This window comes from Arvicanthis niloticus, chromosome 1 (genome assembly GCF_011762505.2).
Source record: "Arvicanthis niloticus isolate mArvNil1 chromosome 1, mArvNil1.pat.X, whole genome shotgun sequence".
In the NCBI taxonomy this organism is placed as follows: domain Eukaryota; kingdom Metazoa; phylum Chordata; class Mammalia; order Rodentia; family Muridae; genus Arvicanthis; species Arvicanthis niloticus.
This window is the reverse complement of record NC_047658.1, coordinates 132,952,033-132,970,346: the sequence shown is the minus strand read 5'-3', so window position 1 is coordinate 132,970,346 and position 18,314 is coordinate 132,952,033. Positions and strand designations below refer to the sequence as shown.

At 45.6% G+C, this 18,314-nt stretch overlaps 1 protein-coding gene across 4 annotated transcripts in view; it reads right to left on the bottom strand.

Moving 5' to 3' along the window:
- Kank1 (KN motif and ankyrin repeat domains 1) overlaps positions 1–18,314 on the bottom strand; it is a 185,139-nt gene that overhangs the window by 38,302 nt on the left and 128,523 nt on the right. For 3 of the 4 annotated variants that reach the window (XM_034503768.2, XM_076918636.1, XM_076918641.1), the window contains exon 4: positions 16,014–16,133. In XM_034503768.2, the coding sequence (XP_034359659.1) occupies positions 16,014–16,050 (37 nt within the window). In that variant the 5' untranslated portion in view covers positions 16,051–16,133. Of the gene's footprint in view, positions 1–10,897; positions 11,026–16,013; positions 16,134–18,314 lie in introns of those variants that run through there. The other variant, XM_076918653.1, reaches the window with a different exon arrangement.

Below are 18,314 nucleotides of genomic sequence, written 5' to 3'. Positions count from 1 at the left end.
CACATGGTGCACAGAGGCACACAGTTAAAATACATACAATAAACAAATCTTTAAAAGGGAAAGAAAAGAAAAAACACGTGAGAACAAATGTCCAAGAAAGGATTGATTAGCAACAACATAAGGAAAATCCTGGGATTTAAGAAAACCGCGAACTCAGAAACTCAGTCTTTCACATAAGTCACCAGAGCTACAATGACATCTTTGTGCCAAAGTCACAGGCTAAAGGGAAAGTTTTCACTGAACCCAGAGGCAAGTGCCGAGTTATTTTTTCCAGCCTGTAATAAAGGCAAATATTTTTCATAACACACAGAGGTCCACTTTATACTGCAGGAACCTCCACCTACATGTCACGTTCCCCTGTCTTTTTGGGGGCATTCCTACTTACCCACCCAGGGACACAAAAGCTGTCATTTTCAGTGAGGCAGGAAGCTAAGTCTCAGCAAACTTCCCTCGGCATTAAAGGGACTCCACACACTCACAGGCACGGAGCCCAGGAGCTGCTGCAGACCATTTATTTATACCCATTTGGAATTTCCTGACCGACTAACAGCCACGGGGTCTAATTCCATGACACTGAGCACTGTGAGACAGCAAAATCACAAATGAATGAAGCGTGTGGCGTGGATCTTAACTGAAAAACAGGTCAAGGTGGGTCTTTCCCCCTCTCCCTCCTAACTCCTCAAATCACCCTCCCCCTCTGCAACACTGTCCTAGAAATGGAGCTTGTTAACTCTAGGAAGAGAGAAAGCAGCCAAGGCTCCTCTACTCTGCCCTCTTCCCCAGCTCTCTAGCCAGAGGGAGAAGGGTTTCTTGTTATAATCTGCACTATCATTCAGATTATAACAAGCCAGCAGTAGCTGGCTTGGAAGGAAGTGATTTGGTCGGATGCTGCCCCAGCCTGGGCTGGAGATTCCCTGAGGGTATTCTTATTTACTGCAACATGAACTCTGCAGGCTAAAAGCATCACATGTAAACCACAGCCCACCTCCCACCAGCACCCCGCCCCTCCCGCCCCCCAACACACAATTTAGATGACATGATGTTCAAAGGCTGAGAATTAATTCCAGGACATGTATAGGTTTTGTTTGATGCAGTAGCGCCCATGGGCACACCTTTGCTTCTGTTTTTTAAAATGAGTAAACTTGTGTCTCTTTAATGATGAAGTTCATCACTTTGAGGAAAAAGGAGGGGGAAGAAAAAGAAGGAAAGAAAGAAAGAGAAAGCAAGCAAGCAAGCAAGCAAGCAAGCAAGCAAGCAAGCAAGCAAGCAGGCAAGCAAGCAAGCAGGCAAGCAAGCAAGCAGCAGAAGTCTTGACCAAAGCATACAGGGCAGATGCAGCCCCATGGAAGATTTGCTGAATTACATCAGAGCACAAACAAGAAATGCCAGCCCCAAACAATACCACAGAGACAGCCGGTGACTGGGGTTCTCAGTAGATGGCCTTGTATGGCCTAAACTAGGGGCAGCTGCAAGGAAAGAGGTGAGGGTTTAGAATTCACAGGCCCTGTTCAGTTTCTCTGCTCATCTCAGACACCTATACCTGTACCCGACCCCAGCCCAGTCATTTGCTTTTCTGGTCACCCTCCTTCTAGTGGCAACCGTACAACAGATGGTTTTCTGTGAGAAGCTAAACTTAATTCAACCAAAGCCATTGAATTCATTTGCCCCCCCCCCTCCTTTTTTTAATACCAAAATAACCAATTGGTTCACAGAGAAATTGAAGGCGAAGCCTCGGTGTCACAGATTTTGAAATATCAAGCCCCAATAATTCTAAGTTACTTTACTCAACAATACCTTCGCTAGGTAAGAGAGTTCAGTGGGGCCTCTTCAACCTCCCCATCCCTGGTTTTGGACTAAAAATAAAAACTGACCTATAGTTCACACATGCATAGTGATCCGTATAAACTGTGATGTTTGAGTTCTAGTAAGTACAGTTAGGGATCGATCATCATAGACCCAGGTCCTAAAGGCTTTAGTGTATGCTTTCTGTAGAGAAATTGGCTGCTAGTTTTAAAATAAAACTCCGTATTATAGTCACATTATTTTAGTTGAAGTTGAGTATTAGTATCATAAAGCTGTTATTAAGAATTAAACTAAGGGGCTGAGGAGGTGAGTCAGTGGTTAAAAGCATTGTTTGTACTCTTAAGGTTTGATTCCCCAGGCCCGACACTGTGGCTCACAACGGTCTGTCACTTCAGTTCTCAGGAGATCCGACACCCTCTCTGGCCTCTTTGGGGATTTCACACACATGGGTACACATGCATGCAGGTAAACTCTCTATATACACAAAATAAAATAATTAAACTAAGGAAAACATCGCAATGTAGTATTTCCTGATCCTATAAAAGATTTGGCTACATTTTTATAAACATTATGTTCCAGTAAGAATATGACTTAACACATAAAGCACTGGGTGCTAATTATCTGGCTTTTGTGTCCTGTGTCTGATGCTGGGCAGGGTCATCTGTGTGTGCGGCTATGAAGGTGAGTTCTGGCAGGTTAACAGTTATTGTATGCAAATAAATGTCTAGTCTTTTGTCAGAGGAGGACAGAAGCTAGGGAGGGAAAACACCTGAAAAGATGACTTCCACTTGCCTGGAAACCATCAGTCACAAAGGCTCCTGCCCAGGCTGAATGAAAGGCCCATTTTTCTTCATTCTCTTCAGACAGAGGAGGCAAGAAGCAAAGAGCTGGGGGAGGTGAGGATTCTCTGAGGTTGCTTCTCTGACAGATGGGGAGTAGCCAGAAAAAGCGACTATCAAGAAGAAGGAGACTCTCTGCAGTTGCCAGGCTGCTGTGGTGGTCCCGCCATGGCTTTACACCAGGCCAGGGGCCTCAGAGCTCTATGAATACAGGTAAACACCTGTGGCCCCTCAGCTCTGCCATTCGATGCTGTTACCATTGCAAGACTGTCCCCTGCAGTCTACCCTTCACCAAGAGAGAAGAGCAAAGCTAAGGCGGACCCAGCGGTGGACACCCCAAGAAGCCTGTCCCATGTTGATACGTCCCTCTGTCTTCTATTTCTATTCCCTTTCTTACATGCACGTTTCAGAGTCTTTCTAGCCTTACCCTACAGCAGGGACACACGTACTAGGTGGCATTCTTGCAGCCTGCCTACATGCTTCCCACCTTCTTTCCCCTTCCCCCCACCCCCGCAGCCTACTGTCTATCATTCTGCCATTATCAACCTATAGACAAAGCACCAGCACCTTTCCAAGCAAGCGCTTTCACCATGAATGATCTCATCCGCCTTCATATCAACCCTGCAAAGCAGGTGTGACCACCTCTGCATTTCACAGAGGAGCTTACGTCATGCACACACGCACAGCTTCCTTCTGCTGCTGCCCTGATGGCATACTGCATTGCACAGTCAGGGACACTCCGTCCTGTGGCTTTCATGGAGGCAAAGAGGGTCTGGGTAAGGGAACTGACATTTCTGAAGCATGGGGAAGGTGAAGTACAGGTAGATTTCGGTAAAGCAGTTTTCTTCCAACTTCAGAAAAAAAAATCTAACAGTCACATTATTATATTAAAACTAGGTATTAATCTCCCCCCCCCCCCAAAAAAAACCCTTATTCCTTAGAGTTAAACTCAGGGAAAGCATCTGAATGTCATGTCTTGAGTCTGTAAAAACATCCTGCTAAATTTTACTTGTCAATATTGTGCTTTGGTGATGATATTATTTTAGGGTCTTGCATTTACTCTTTCTTCCCTGAGTGAGGTTCATAGCTTCTTTTTCTCTGGAAAAACTCACCTCATTTCCAAGGGCCAGACAAAACGTCAGCTCTGGGAGCTGGAGGTGCAGCTCAGTGGGGGTAGAGGTCCTGCCTAGAATGTCCAAAGTTCTAGGTTCAATCCCTAGCAGTGAAAATAAACACAACCCCCATACTCCCATATCACAGCTAGTTTTTATGCCAACTTGACATAAGCAAGAGCCATCTGAGCGGAGGTAACTTCATCCATTGTGGGTGGGGCCACCCCTGGGCTGGTAGTCCTGGGTTTTATAGGAAAGCAGACTGAGCAAGCCACGGGGAGCAAGCCAGTAAGCAGCACCCCTCCTTGGCCTCTGTATCAGATCCTGTCTTTGGGTTCCTGTTCTACTTGAGTTCCTGTCCTGAATTCTCTCAGCAGTGGAATATTACCTGGAAGTGTAAGTGAAATAAACCCTTTCCAAGTTGCTCTTGGTCATGGTGTTTCGTTACAGCAACAGAAACCTAAGCAAGACCCTCTTGAGGCCTCATCTCCTTACCTAATCTCCACCATGGCCCCAAGAGCAGCTTGCTTCCACTCCCACCTGAGCAAATCCCTTATATCCTCTCTCTATAAAATCAGAGAGCTCTGTCCTCTCCATCTTAGACAGACAGGGCTGTCTGTGTCTGAGGGCATCAGGTATACGGGACAAGTTCAATTCCAGCCCCCCTCAGGGAGCAGAACTCTTGTATGTGTTTCCTTTCAAGGTGTTTGTGAACATGCCAAGGACTCAGCCCATGCCCTCATTTCACAGCCAGGCAGGACTCTGGGCACAGAGAAGAGCCAGTAAGTGACTTTAGCTGTCATTCAAGGAGCTGGCACAAATCTCGAATCTCAGAACCTCCCAGAAGTTCTCAGCCCCTGGACACTAACAAGCTCCCTCTGGCTCTTGTTAGAAGCTGATCTCCACACCAACCATGAATCAGATCTCCTGGGGCCTGGCCCAACTTGGGCATCAGCATTGTCAAAAGCTCCCGAAAGGATTCTGTCCTGCAGCTGGGAGTAAGAACCACGCAAAGTTCTTTTTGGCTTCTGAATTAGAGCAGAGTTAAGACACCCACAAACAACTCAAGCACCCTTGGGGCTTAGGTAAGTTCAACTGCCTTCAGGGTCAAGTACCTGGACTGAAAGGAGAAGCATGTTAAGAAAATTGGGAGACCCAGGCAGCCCCTGTTTCCTTCTCTGGTGTCTGTGTCCACTGGGACATCCATGTTCAGTGTTGCCTATCTCCTGGTTTTTATTTTATTTTATTTGTTGGCCTTAAAGAAGCAAAAACAATTGTTATCTATATACAAAATGAAGCAATTTTAAATATCCTGACAATGAACTCAATTAAAACAATGGCTTGGAGAAACAGAACATCACCCTTCCCCCAATATGTTCCAGGCAAGGACACCTGATACCCCTTTGTTCCAATATCATCCCCGTTTCGATCATTTTCATTTTCTTGTTCCCTCAGGTTTCACAAGCTCAGGCTGTCCTTGTACTATGTAGCTAAAGATGACCTTGACCTTCTAACCTTGCTAATGGGCACAGCACCGTGCCTGGTGCTGCTGGACTTTGTACACACTGGGTAAGCACTCTACCCACTCATTTACATCCCCAAGGCCTCCATTTTATTTTACAGTGACTTCCTTTCATCTTGCAAACCCTTAGAAAGAAAAAAAAATACATATGACTCAAAATTTAAAAAGATTTAATTTGTTGCATATTAATTTGATCATCTTTCCATGCTTAGACTTAATTATTTAGCTAAGAAGAGCAGAACAATGACCCTGGAGGCAGGGGCAGGGGGGAATCTCTGAGTTGGAGGCCAGCCTGATCTACAGAGCAAATTCCAGGACAGGTCAAGGCCACACAGAGAAATCCTGTCTTGAAACAACCAGAACAATAACAACAAAACCAACCAATCAAACAAAAACCAGAACAGCAGGCAAAGCAACACCCTTCATGCTTCCCACATGAGTAGCTTGTAGAACCCTTCTACTGACCAGTGTTCGTCATTAGAGAGATAGGTTGAGAGAGCTCTCCTAGGGCCTAGGCTGTTTCTAGTGTATTGGAGATTTCCTCCTAACCCTTAGACATTCAGATCCCTGCACACAGGTGATGGGGTGTGAGTGTGGATCTCTGAGTGTCACTGGAGAACTGTGGGTACAGTTCCTTCTCATAGCACTAATGCTTCATCACCAACCAAGGGGGTGACAGGACGTGCAGAAGATATGAGAACAAGTCAACAAGGTTCTGCAGCCCCGTTCCTTCTGTGGGGTGTATACCTGGCTCCACCCTGGGTATTGGAAGAGGGCTCCTTCACACACCTAGATTAGCAAGACCTGTTCATGAGACTTAATGGAAGGGCAGGCTTTCCCAGGAGGGCCACCCAGCATGCAATGGGAGAAGGGTGTGTCCTGGTAGCAAAGGGGAGTGGTTCTTCTCAGGAGAGTGTCAGAGGAAGGGGACACTATCTCACGGTCCTATCTTAAAAGAAGCCTGTTTTTTTTTCGTCCTGAGCTGGAGTTGCAATGGGTTTCCTTCCACAAGGCCTGCTGCCCCTCCGCCATCATTCTCACCAGATTAAAGGAAGAAATTTGGGTCTGTGTAGCCAAGATTTAAAACTATCATTTAGTTGTAGCTTTTCTTTTTACTTTGGCAGCACTGGGGATTGAACCTAAGGCCTTACAAGCAAAGATTCCACCTCAGAGCCATCTCTCCGGCCCTCTGTTTATATTTTATTTTGACACAGGGTCTCCTAAATTGTCCAGGATGGCCTTAAACTCCATCGGTAGCCTAGACAGGCCTTCAATGTGCAATCCTCCAGCCCCAGCCTCCTTAGTGTCTGGAATTACAGCCTGTGCCACCAGGCCTGGCCGAAACCAACATTTTAAAAAGTCAAATGGCAAACTTGACCTGTGGGGCGCAGAAATAAATAAGGGAATCAAAACCTTAAATGTTCCCAAGGACTACCTTAGAGGCCGCGAGTGAGCAAGGGAGATGGATTTATTTCCTCACATCTTAAAAAAGATGTACAGAGGTTATGCCAAGAAAGTAGCAGAAGTAGGGCCGACCACACTCCCAGAATCCCCAGCCCAGGTCCCACCCACAGTTCCAAGGAGTCCACCATACCAGATTGAATAAGCACTACTCGAGGAGTGAGCTGGTCCTCTGCCTCCTCCCTCTGGCAGGCTTCTTAACAAGCACGGAAAGGGGCAAAGAAGGTCACTGGAGCCATAAAGACCTTTCCAAGTAGCCTGAGCACCCTTCCCTTCTGAGGACAGCTATGCTCATTCCCCTCTCTGCATCCAGAGTCTCACTGATGTCGTCACTGAAGCCTGCCTTTGAGTAAAAGATAGAGAGAAAGCAGATGCCACCACCTGCACAAGAAGTGGAACAGGAGTTAGCGCATGTGACACGGTGAAACCACCTGCTTGTTTTACCCAAGTGGATAGACCACATGTGAACTGGCGGAGCAAGCGGCTCGGTACAACAGGCTGGTAGAGAACACGCTAGGGCTGGACCAATGTCAGACTGGCAAGCGGCCAAACACTCTTGGAATTGAGAGGAGGAAAGAGGGAAGGACTGGAGATGGCTCTGTGGTCAAGAGCTTTTGCTGCTCTTCCAGAGGACTGGAACTGTGGTTACCAGCATTCCTGTCAGGCATTTCACAATCGCTCGTAACTCCAGCTGCAAGGTGTCCAACACCCTCTTCTGGATTCTGGACTCTACCTGTCTGCATTCACATCCACATACCCATAGACATACATAATCAGATAAACAAACAACAAACAAAACCAAACCAAGAAAAGAGATGATGAGAAATGATTTTTAAAAGGAAAGAGAAATTCTGTCAGCTCCATTAATGAACATCAGTGTAGAGCAAAGAGTCACAGGATTTGAGGCCATGAAGAGCCTGTATTCATTCACAGACACAGGAAGTGCTTTCAGGCCCAGAGAACAGTGCTTCAAGTAAAGCCTCAGGCTGGGGAATGGCACTGGGTTGGAGCAGGCACACCTACCTCTTGCACAGTTGTCTGGCCTCTCACTCCCTCAAGCCTGGGAAAACCCATGTGGTTTCCTCAGGCATCAGGCCCGATGGTAACAGAAGCAGATGATAGTTCATGTCATATTTGCCCCAAAGAAAGGTTCAGAGTTTTTTTTTTTTTTTTTAAATAGTTCTAAAGTTAATGGGGGTAAAAACATTTGAGGAGACAGAAAAGCAAAAAAATCTTGCCAATCATCCCTAACAGAACAAAGCCATAACCTAGAGAGAAAAGGGAAGGCAGGGAGATGCTTTTTCCAAGGCCCCAGGCTGGCTCATCACACAAAACAGGGACAGCTGAGTTCCTGCCAAGCACAATTCTGAGCGGGTATTTTGAAGTGAGCTGCCGGATGAATGAACCTTCTGAATTCAAGCATTTTTGCAGTTTCTCATCACTCTGCCCACAAGTCCCTAAATGACACTCCAACTTAAACTCGCCGCCACTGGCAAGGTTTTCTTTCCCAATGTCACAGGGAATACCAAAGAATATCACATAGGAAAAGCCCTGGCTGGGGCCTGAAATCCCTTTTACCATCTAGAAGGTGGCTATTCTGGGATACTTTATTTCTCATCATGACTCTAAGGCATTGTGGGTTCTAGCGGCTATTTCCTGGCACTCAGATAAAGTCCTAGCAGTGTCTACATAGCACAGATACCTACAGTTGCTTGTGTGACTGTTGAAAGTGTATGGGGGTGGGAGGTGGGGAGGAGAGAAGCATGGGCTCACTGTGGCCCCTTGGGGACCAACAGAGGTGTCCAGCCCTAAAACTTACGACATACTGGGGGCATCCCCCTCAAACTGTCCCTGGGGCAGATGTGGAAGCTGCAGAGAGCCTGGTGCTAGTGGAAAAATCTGGTGGCATGGGGCTTTGTGTTTTGCAACTTTTTCCTGTAAGCTACATTGTTGGAATGGTTTCACAGGCAAACCATCCCTCCTCCCCCACTGGCCTAGACTTCCAGGTCTCCACCCTGCAGTGTTGTAAACACCAGTGTATCATCAGGCTGATTCACCCCTGGCAGGCAGAACACCAGTGACGGTACATGCTACACAGACCCAGCAGGTACTCTGGTATCCTCTGCCCTGGCATGGGATGAGAAACCAGCCTTTATCTTCACAGTTGTCGGGGAACAGGCAAACAGGCCATGCACCCAAGGTTTTCCCCAGTTGGAGTACAGCCCCATAGCCCATCAAAATACTGAAGAACAGATATTCAGCTGCAGGTCTCTGGACTTAAGCAGAGGTTGACTGACAGCAGAGGAAGAAAATTTAAGAGCTGACAGACATCTGTAGTATTACAGACATTAAGCACTTGGTTTGTGAACCACGGGAAATGTCCAGTTTCTCTCCCTCTCCTAATTTCTACTTGAAGTGTTTGTCCCTTTCCTTGTAGGACACTCTGACACACATCCATGGCAGAGAAACAACATGCCTTGGACCAATGGGCAGCAGATATGAGAGAAAGAAAGGGACTTGGAAGAGGGCAGGGATGGGAAATGTGGGTGTGTGTGTGTGTGTGTGTGTGTGTGTGTGTGTGTGTGTGTGTATGTATGTATGTATATAGACACTCACTATGTAGATCAAGCTAGCTGTGAATTCACACATATCCACCTGCCTCTCTTCCCAAGTGCCAAGATTAAAGGATGTGTCACCCTGTCTGGTTCTACTATATCTTTTGAGACAGGGTCTCTCTCTGAGCTCACTGACTGGCTACACCGACTGGCCAGCACTCTTCAGAATCCACCTGCCTCTGCTCAACCAAAGCTAAAGTTACAGATATCTGCAACTACACCTGGCTGGGGATCTGCACTTAGGTTTCTGCAGCAAGCAGTTTACCCACTGAGACATTTCTCCAGCCTTAAAAAGTATATTCAAAGTGCAAAAGATTATTTGGAACGAGAAACCTTCTTCAATGACATGAAGTCATAGAAAAAGAATGCAAGCGAACACAGCGCTTGTGACTTTTAACAGCAAATCACTTTTCTGAATGCTTATTTCCAGCCCAGCTCCTTAAATGAAGGTTTACGTGGTGAAGAAGTAATGAAGTCTGCAACCTCTGATCCAGGAGAAGGAGCTGTCAAGGGATCATTCAAGTCTGGCTTCCCATACAATAAAGTAGAGCTGGGACTTTAGAGGTTTAAATTTCCAGCTAAGTTAAATCTTGCAAACGTCACTCCTAGTCCCTTGGCAAAGCTTTCCTGTCTATCGTCTACTTTCTATCTACTGATGAGAGAGGACTGAAGAATACGGCTCAGTTTGAATTCCAGCTGTCACTGGTCCTAAGAATGGCTTGGATGAGGAATCTGGTCACCGTATTTTTAAAAATCCTCAAAATAGAAACGTAAGTTTTAAGTGGGGCGACCACTTGTCTGCAGAAAACTTCCTGCCGAGATCACTAGTGCTTAGACACAAATAGGTAACATATATTTTGAAAATTTCTGGGTTTAGTCTTTCTAATGAACCATAGAGCCTCAAAGCTGAAGCCAATTTTGTCTTTTAAACACGAGCATATTTTGCATAAAGAATATGAAAATGAGTGGGATAATGAACAGTGCACTCGGAATACATTTCACAGAGATGCAGAGAGACAGAGAGAGAGAGAGAGAAAGAGAGAGAGAGAGAGAGAGAGAGAGAGAGAGACAGAGACAGAGACAGAGACAGAGAGAGAGAGAGAATCTTATATTGTTTGGCCTTAGAATGCCTACAGCAGTTTGAATTGATCCTGTAATATCTGATTTCCAGATCTTCAATCAAGTTTTTATTAGCAAAGTCTACTCAAGGCGATTTTAATAAAAATTCCTAGAAAAGAGAAAGAATTTCTTGCTTCCATGAACCTAAGACCTATGTTAATATTCTTCATGTCAGATCAACGCAGACAGCTTTTGACAGGAGAGAAACCGCAAAGCAGAGGCTGGCTCAGAGCTTTGGTCCATCCTTTTCTTCCCAGCCCATAGAAGCCTCTCAGCGACTGCACAAAGGAGATAAATGACATTCTCTAGAACACAGGAAGAAGGCAAACCCTGGAAAAGGTGAGCTATCCGTAGATGGATGCCTCTAGCCCCTTGGAGCCAGTTAAGAGCAGAAAGTGCAAACCGTAAATAAATGGCCACACTCACCATGGGAAGTCCTAGAGCACAGGATTTCTGAACCCTGGTAGCCAGGGCTGGCTTTATGCCGGAGCTTGGAGTCACCACAGAAGAAATCAGCAGCAGGGTTTCCTTGCCTTGGCCCGGGACAGGAGCCCTTCTACTCTCCTTCCTACGCCCACGGAGGCTGGCACTCACTGGGAGGAATCACCAGTCCCAGCGAAGCTTCAGCCCTATCGCCTGCTTGAAATCTGATGCTTAACCCATTATGACTGGGCAAGCCTTGGAGAAAGAATCCTTGGAAGGTGATGCTGACTACAGGTTAGACCAAGCCTTGAGAGTTACCGCAGCAGGCAAACCCTGAGCAGGGAGGAGCTTGCCCAGCCTCTCCAGGGGTGGGGATCAACTCTGGGGCCCTGCTTAGCTACCCTGGCAAGACTCCAAAACCCAGGGTCTTCTATTTGTAGCTGCTGTTGGCATATTAACAGTTATAAACCCCCAAACTACTCGCCTTACAAAAACAGAACGAACAAACAAACAACAGCCCTGTCAAAGACCATTGCTATAGGAAAAACTATTTCATTTATGACCTTCGCTGTGGAATGAGCCTTCAGTAAAAATTAATATCTAAGTTGTATTAAAAGGTGAACGCACAATCTAGTTAAACCCAATACACAAACACAGCTGATGTTAGGAAGGAAGTGCATGGTGCCATAAAGAAGTACAAGGTATTAAAGAGGTTAATTTAACTCAATGAAACAACGCACAATAATGTGCATTAAAAAAAAAAATAACACAACCTTCATCATGCACATTAAGAAACTAACACATGGTAAAGAGAAAAAAAAAAAACTATGACCAGAATTCCTATCGTAAAGGACAGCTTGTTTTTAACTATTCTGCTTTTCAAATATTAGACTCCTACCTGTATTTTCATGTTAAGAAATTCAGTTTTACCCTCAGCTTTTTCTGGCAGTCTGATGACAATTCTTGTGGGAAAGCACAAGGCTCAATAAGACACATGGCTAGCACCCTATTACAAACAGCATCTCAGGAGACCCTGGGAAGTCTCGGAGTGTCTGGAGAGTTTTCTAAGCAGTCTGAGCTCTGCTGGGGGCTGGGGGGTGGGGCGGGGAACCAGTGGCAGGGCTGAACACACTGCAGCTCAGCTGTGTCCTTTCTAAAGATGGTCTTGGAAATCACAGCAATTCCAGGCAGGCTAGTCAATGTGGAGTAGTGTTTAAACTTGAAATTCCGGCTGCTAGGCTCGCAGTGGGCTCAGAGTCCTATTTGAGAAATGCGCCTGCCCAGAAAAAATATTTACACAACCCAGAGTGGGCTGTGGGTGCTGCAGCTAGCTTTGCCTGCTCTGCAGGAGTCTCAGGCTCTGTCTGCTTGACCTGGTCCCTTATCAATGCCCTTTGTACCTCATTTTGAGATCAGCCTAGAGACAAAATCCACAACCAAATCACTGAAGCCCTCTGACAGTTACTGAAGCCACCATTACAGAAGCCATACACTTTAGTTCCTGCTTCTGTGAAAATTACTCTCAGGAAACCATGGAAGAGAAGAAAAATGGCAAGGCAAGGGAAGTTCTCTGCATCACTATCTTCCACGAGGGAAGGTGTGGCTGCTTCTATTCCAAACACCCCAACACACACACACACACACACACACACACACACACACAAAAAAAAAAAAAAAAAAAAAAAAAAAAAAAAAAAAGGAAGAGTAACTAAGCTGCCAGAAATATGGCAAGGGTATCAGGAAGTTGTTGCAGAGAAAAACTTGAAAGCTATTTTCCATGAAGGCCGGGCAGAATGCAGAAAGCGTTAAAGCCAAGAGCTGCGGACCAAAATATACAAAAACTTACTGAGACCCTAGGTTTGTCTGACAAGGAAGGGAAAATGGTAAAAATAAGAACTATTATGGGGGAAGCTTGGAGGTGAGGGTCCATGTCTTTAATCCCAGCACTGAGGAGGCAGAGATGGGCAGATCTTGAGTTTGAGGCCAGCCTGGTCTACAAAGCAAGTTCTAGGACATCCAGGGCTACAGAGAAACCCTGTCTTGAAAAACAAACAAACAACAAACAAACAAACCCTAAACATCAAAAACCTATAAGTACTCCCCCACTTCTGTTTCCCATCAAATTATGAATGCTATCAAATTAACTTTTTAACATGGGATTAAAAGCTATTTTTATTTTATGGGTAGACATGTTTGCTGGCACAGACACACATGTACCACTTGTGTGCCTAGTGTCCACAAAGGCTAGAGGAGGGCATCAATCAGATTCCTGGAGCTGGAGTTCGAGCCGGTTTGTGAGCTGTCATCTGAGCGCTGGGAACCAAACCCAGGTCCTCTGCCAGAGCAGCAAATACTCAACGCCAGGCATCCCTCCAGCCTCACTCGTTTCTAGTTTTTAAAGCAGTCAGTAAATAAGTGAGCAGAGAGCCTAAGTAAGCAGACATCTGAAGAAAGATGCACTCATCTACAAGAGGGAGAAGCCATAGAGGAGGGAAGGAAACTCTTAGCAAACATGAAGATGGTAACTGGCCAGAAAAGCCACTTAACCATCCTCATCCATTTGCTCCATTTAACCATTAGGAGAGCACGCTTGCACTAAAGTCTTAGCACCTGCCAGGGTTCCACAAGCACCAGAGCAGGGGCTCATGATAGGGACAACAACTGGCTTGTCCTCTGACGTCTGACTTGCACTTTGTGTCTTAATAAATGTTCTTCCAAACCACATGTAAGGGCACATGCCTATATAATCCCAGCACTCGGGAGGAGGAAACAGGACTGAGTCCAAGGCCAGCCTGGGAGACCCTGTCTCAAAAGAACCAGGAAACGACGCTTGACAAAGTTCGCAGCTTTGCTTATTTTATCCTTACACCTGTCTTGTGAAGAAGAGAGGACACGTGTTATTATCTCCATCTGACAAATCGGCCACTTGTTATTCGACTTCTGAAGGAGCCCTAAGCTCTAATTAAAGTTTCACAACATTAATTAGTGTTCAGAGAGGTATCAATCAGGGTAGCCAGTTTGCAACATGACTTGGGAACTTGGGCGAAGAGCAGGCTGTCCCCATTCTGAGACCCTGAAGAAACCCAGCTACTCTTCTCACCAGCGATCCTTGCTTAGTGCCTAGCGAGTTACAGAAGAGTCGAGAGCAATCAACCTATGACAAGGCAAGCTCATGAGAGCAGATTCCAGTCACTAGTAGCGTTTTGGATGAGTGCATACAAACTGGTAGAGCTGAGACGCTGCTAAGAAGAGACAGAGCCATGGCGATGACTGATGCAGAAAGGGGTGGGTGGCAAGGAGGGCGCTGCAAGTGGAAGGGGTATGGGTGGGCCAGGCTTGCCCAGTTCAGCAAGCAGAAGATCACCAATTCAATGTGAACCTCAGATGCCAAATACTTCTGTGGTGTAAACATATGCTCTGTTTTAGCACTCCCTGACCACACAGCAGACCCTGGCTTCCACTGCATACTATACAATCCCAGAGGGCAGAGATCATGCATGCCTGTCTTGTTCACCACTATATCGCTAGTACAAAAACAATGCCCAGCACATAGTAGGTACTCAGTAATTGCTATGTTCTGGCACAGTTTATTTCTTAAGCTGGGTAGTGCAGATAAATCTGCACACTCCATACATAATCTTTACCCCCACGTCAGGACTGTATCCTAAGAATTTACAAATCACAGCATCCACATGCTCATTTTAGAATCAGCACCTTTTGTCCTTTCTATCTCAAGAACTCTGTGGAGAAGATGGAGTAGGGGAGGACTCAGGAGCACCCCTTACCCAGCAGGAATAATACCCCCAGGAGTATTAGTGTGTGGTCCAACCTTTCTGATGGCAGCTGACTGTTGCTTGGTCTTGTAATGCTTTTTATTGGCTGTTTCTCCTTGATTCATAAGAACACAAGAGGTGTTGCCTATTCATGTTCTATAAACCCCAAACAGTTATTTTAGGGAAATGATTAGGGGATCAGGTTTAAGGCTATGTATCATTGTGGGATGTGTAATGTGTGCACTAAGAGTTAATACATCTAAGATGGAAGTAAAAGAACCTTAGCCTGCTTACTGCCACCCCGTCTAGTAAAGACAAGATCACTCAGTGATGGGGGCTGGAGAGATGGCTCAATGGTTAAGAGCACTGACTGCTCTTCCAGAGGACCTGAGCTCAATTTCCAGCACCCATGTGGCAGCTCTCAACTGTCTGTAACTTCAGATCTGACAACCTCACAAAGACAAGCATGCCAGCAATGTATATCAACGCATATAAAATAGAAATTATAACATCACTCAGTGAATTAAGTTACCCAAGAAATACAGACATTAGAGAAATAAACAAATGTGCCTGGGCTCTGTCCACCACATCCCCCTTTTGCATGGCCAGTCCCATCAAACGAAGCTCCTAGGAATTGCTTTTCAGCATCTAGACTGGTTGCCCATCACTCAGAGAGAGAAGTCTAAGTTGAGTTGAATACATCTTATACTTACATCAACATTCAAGATTTTTACATTTCTGTCTCAACACATCAGCAGAACCTTGAGGTAAGAACTGTCATTATTAAAGACAAAAGCAAAGTCTGGTCAGATGGCTCGGTGGGGGTAAAGTCATTTACTGCCAAGCCTGGCCATCCCAGTTCAGTCCCTGGAGCTACATGATGGTTGGTGGATACTGACAAAGATGTTCTTTAATACCCCCTCCCACTAAGTGTGTGTGTGGGTGTGTGGGTGTGTGTGTGTGTGTGCGCGCGCGCGAGCATTTTAGGGCGAGTTTTCTTTTCTTTTCTTTTTTTTTTTTTTTTTTTTTGGTTTTTTGAGACAGGGTTCCTCTGTGTAGCCCTGGCTGTCCTGGAACTCACTCTGTAGACCAGGCTGGCCTCGAACTCAGAAATCCACCTGCCTCTACCTCCCAAGTGCTGGGACTAAAGGCGTAGGCCACCACTGCCTGGCTTGATTTTCTAATACATTAAAGAAGAAACAACTTCAACCGGATAGAAAATTGCCATGAAATTCTACTTCTCTAGGCTACTTACTGTGATTCTCTCCATCATTAAAAGAGAAATAAAAAAGTAGTTTGAACTAAGATGTACCCTGCCTCCTCTTTCTCCCTCTGAGCACACTTACCTGCAGCACAGCCATTAACTTTTGTGGTATAGGCCATGCTTGCTCAAATCCAAGGAAGGACACAACAAATGGTGAGGACTTGTACGAATGTCATACAGCACGTTCCCAAAGGCTCCCAACCTGAAACGGTAAAGAGAGCCCCATCAGACGGCTAGAACAAACCTTGGTGTCTGTGGACGGGGAGGTACCTGCTAATGGAAAAAGCAAATTAGAATGGAGAGAGACAGCCTGGGTGGCTGCATGAACCCTGGTCCTAAAGTATCAAGAGGAACGACGCACCCTTGGACCCACCAGTGCTCAGGCCTTGAGAGCTCTCAAACAATACACTCAGGGGAGAGACTGGCTGCCACACACCGACTGCTTAGAAAGTTGAACACCTGACAAAGGTCTTTCTTTAGCACTCTTTATATTTTTAAATTATATGTAATAGATACATTATACACACATGTGCGCGGGGACATTTACAAGCACACGCACGCACGCGCGCGCACACACACATTTTGAAGCTTGTCTGCTTTTCTAAAAGCTGGTTCAATAATTTCATGTACCCAACTGCAATTTTAAAGCAGTTTTTGAACCAGAAGCCCCTTCAAGGTAAACTTTGTATAAATTCTTCTTAAATATCACATCTTTTTCCCAGTCCCACTGTTTTTCTATGAAGTCACTTTGCTAACATACTAACACGGTGCAGTCAGTCTTCTCTTAAAACAAAACAACCCAAACCTTCGCCATCTCTCATTGTTCTGTTGGGCAAACTTCAAACAACAAGCATGACAGTAGTCGGAGATACCAGATACAAGACAGTACAGCACATTTCTGATTTTACAAGTTACCTCTGGTTACTGCACCGAGACATACAAGTTACAAACTTTGAATCAAGCATGAAATAAGCCAGGTCCAGAAAAAAAATACTGTTTTCACCACTGCTTTTGAAAGATGCTTCTAAAAAGCACTGGCAAAGTAAGTAAATAATTATACCAGAAACAGTGCCTACCCATCATTAACTCCAGACCTATAAAGCCAGAAGAAACACACCTCACAGGGAACCGGTGTCAGCCGAGAAGCCAAATGACTTTCCAGAAACAAGCGTGCTAAAATGACAGCAGAGACAGATGCCACCTTGGCGTGGCCACTGCGATCACGTAGATTCGTTGAGAATATGGTAAAATACTCAGTGTAAGTTGATTTTTAAGAACCAGGACAGGGCTGGTGAGATGATCTACAATGTAAGAAACGGCTCAGCTCGCTGCTAGCAAGCCTGAGGACCTGAGTTCAGTCCCAGGAGCCCACATCAAAAGCCAGACGTGGTGGCTCAAATTATAATGGAACCAGTAACTCCGCCCATGAGGTAGGAGGCAGAGACAGGAGAATGGGTAGAAGTTCATGGGCCAGGTAGCCTGGAGCACACAGGCCAGCAGCAGACACAAAAGAGGCCCTGCCTCTGTAGTGTGGAAGGAAGGAATTGACAACCCCCCCCCCCCCAAATCCCCAAGAGTGGGCTTCTGACTTCCACACATGTGTGCTCACACATGCAACACACAACACTAATAAAGAAAACCTTAAAATTAACAAGTGTCATGTCTACATACACACCCACCCACACAAATCAATGTGATACTATCATGTATAATGTCAAGAACACCCAAATATTTATTAATCTCCAACTGTTATCAAAATCAAATCTAAATTGTCACACACTTCTGTATAGCATCATTTTTTTTTAAAAGATCCCAGCACTTCTTTTTATTCTAGGAAATAGAGGGGGGTTGAATATTCTACATCAGAGTAATCTTTTTTAAATTGGGTATTATATTTACATTTTAGATTTTATCCCCTTACCCTACTTCCCCCCACCACCCAGAAACCTCCTATCCCATTGCCCCTCCTCATGCTTCTATGAGGCTGTGCCCCCACCTACCCCCCACTCCCACCTCCCCATCCTCGAATTCACACACACACACACACACACACACACACACACACACACACACACACACACTCGGTGTTCGTCCTTCATGGGACCAAGAATCTCCTCTTCCATCTATGTCCGACAAGGTCATCCTCCCCTACATATATAGCTGGAGTCATGGGTCCCTCCCTATGTGCTCCCAGGCTGGTGGTTTAGACCTGGGGTGCTCTGGTTGGTTGGTATTGTTGCTCTCCTCATGGGGTCACAAACCCTTTCTGCTCCTTCAGTCTTCTCTCTAAGTTCTCCATTGGGAAACCCCTGATCAGATCAGTGGTTAGCTGTGAGCATCGGCCTCTGAATGTGTTAGTTTCTGGCAGACCTCTAAGGAAACA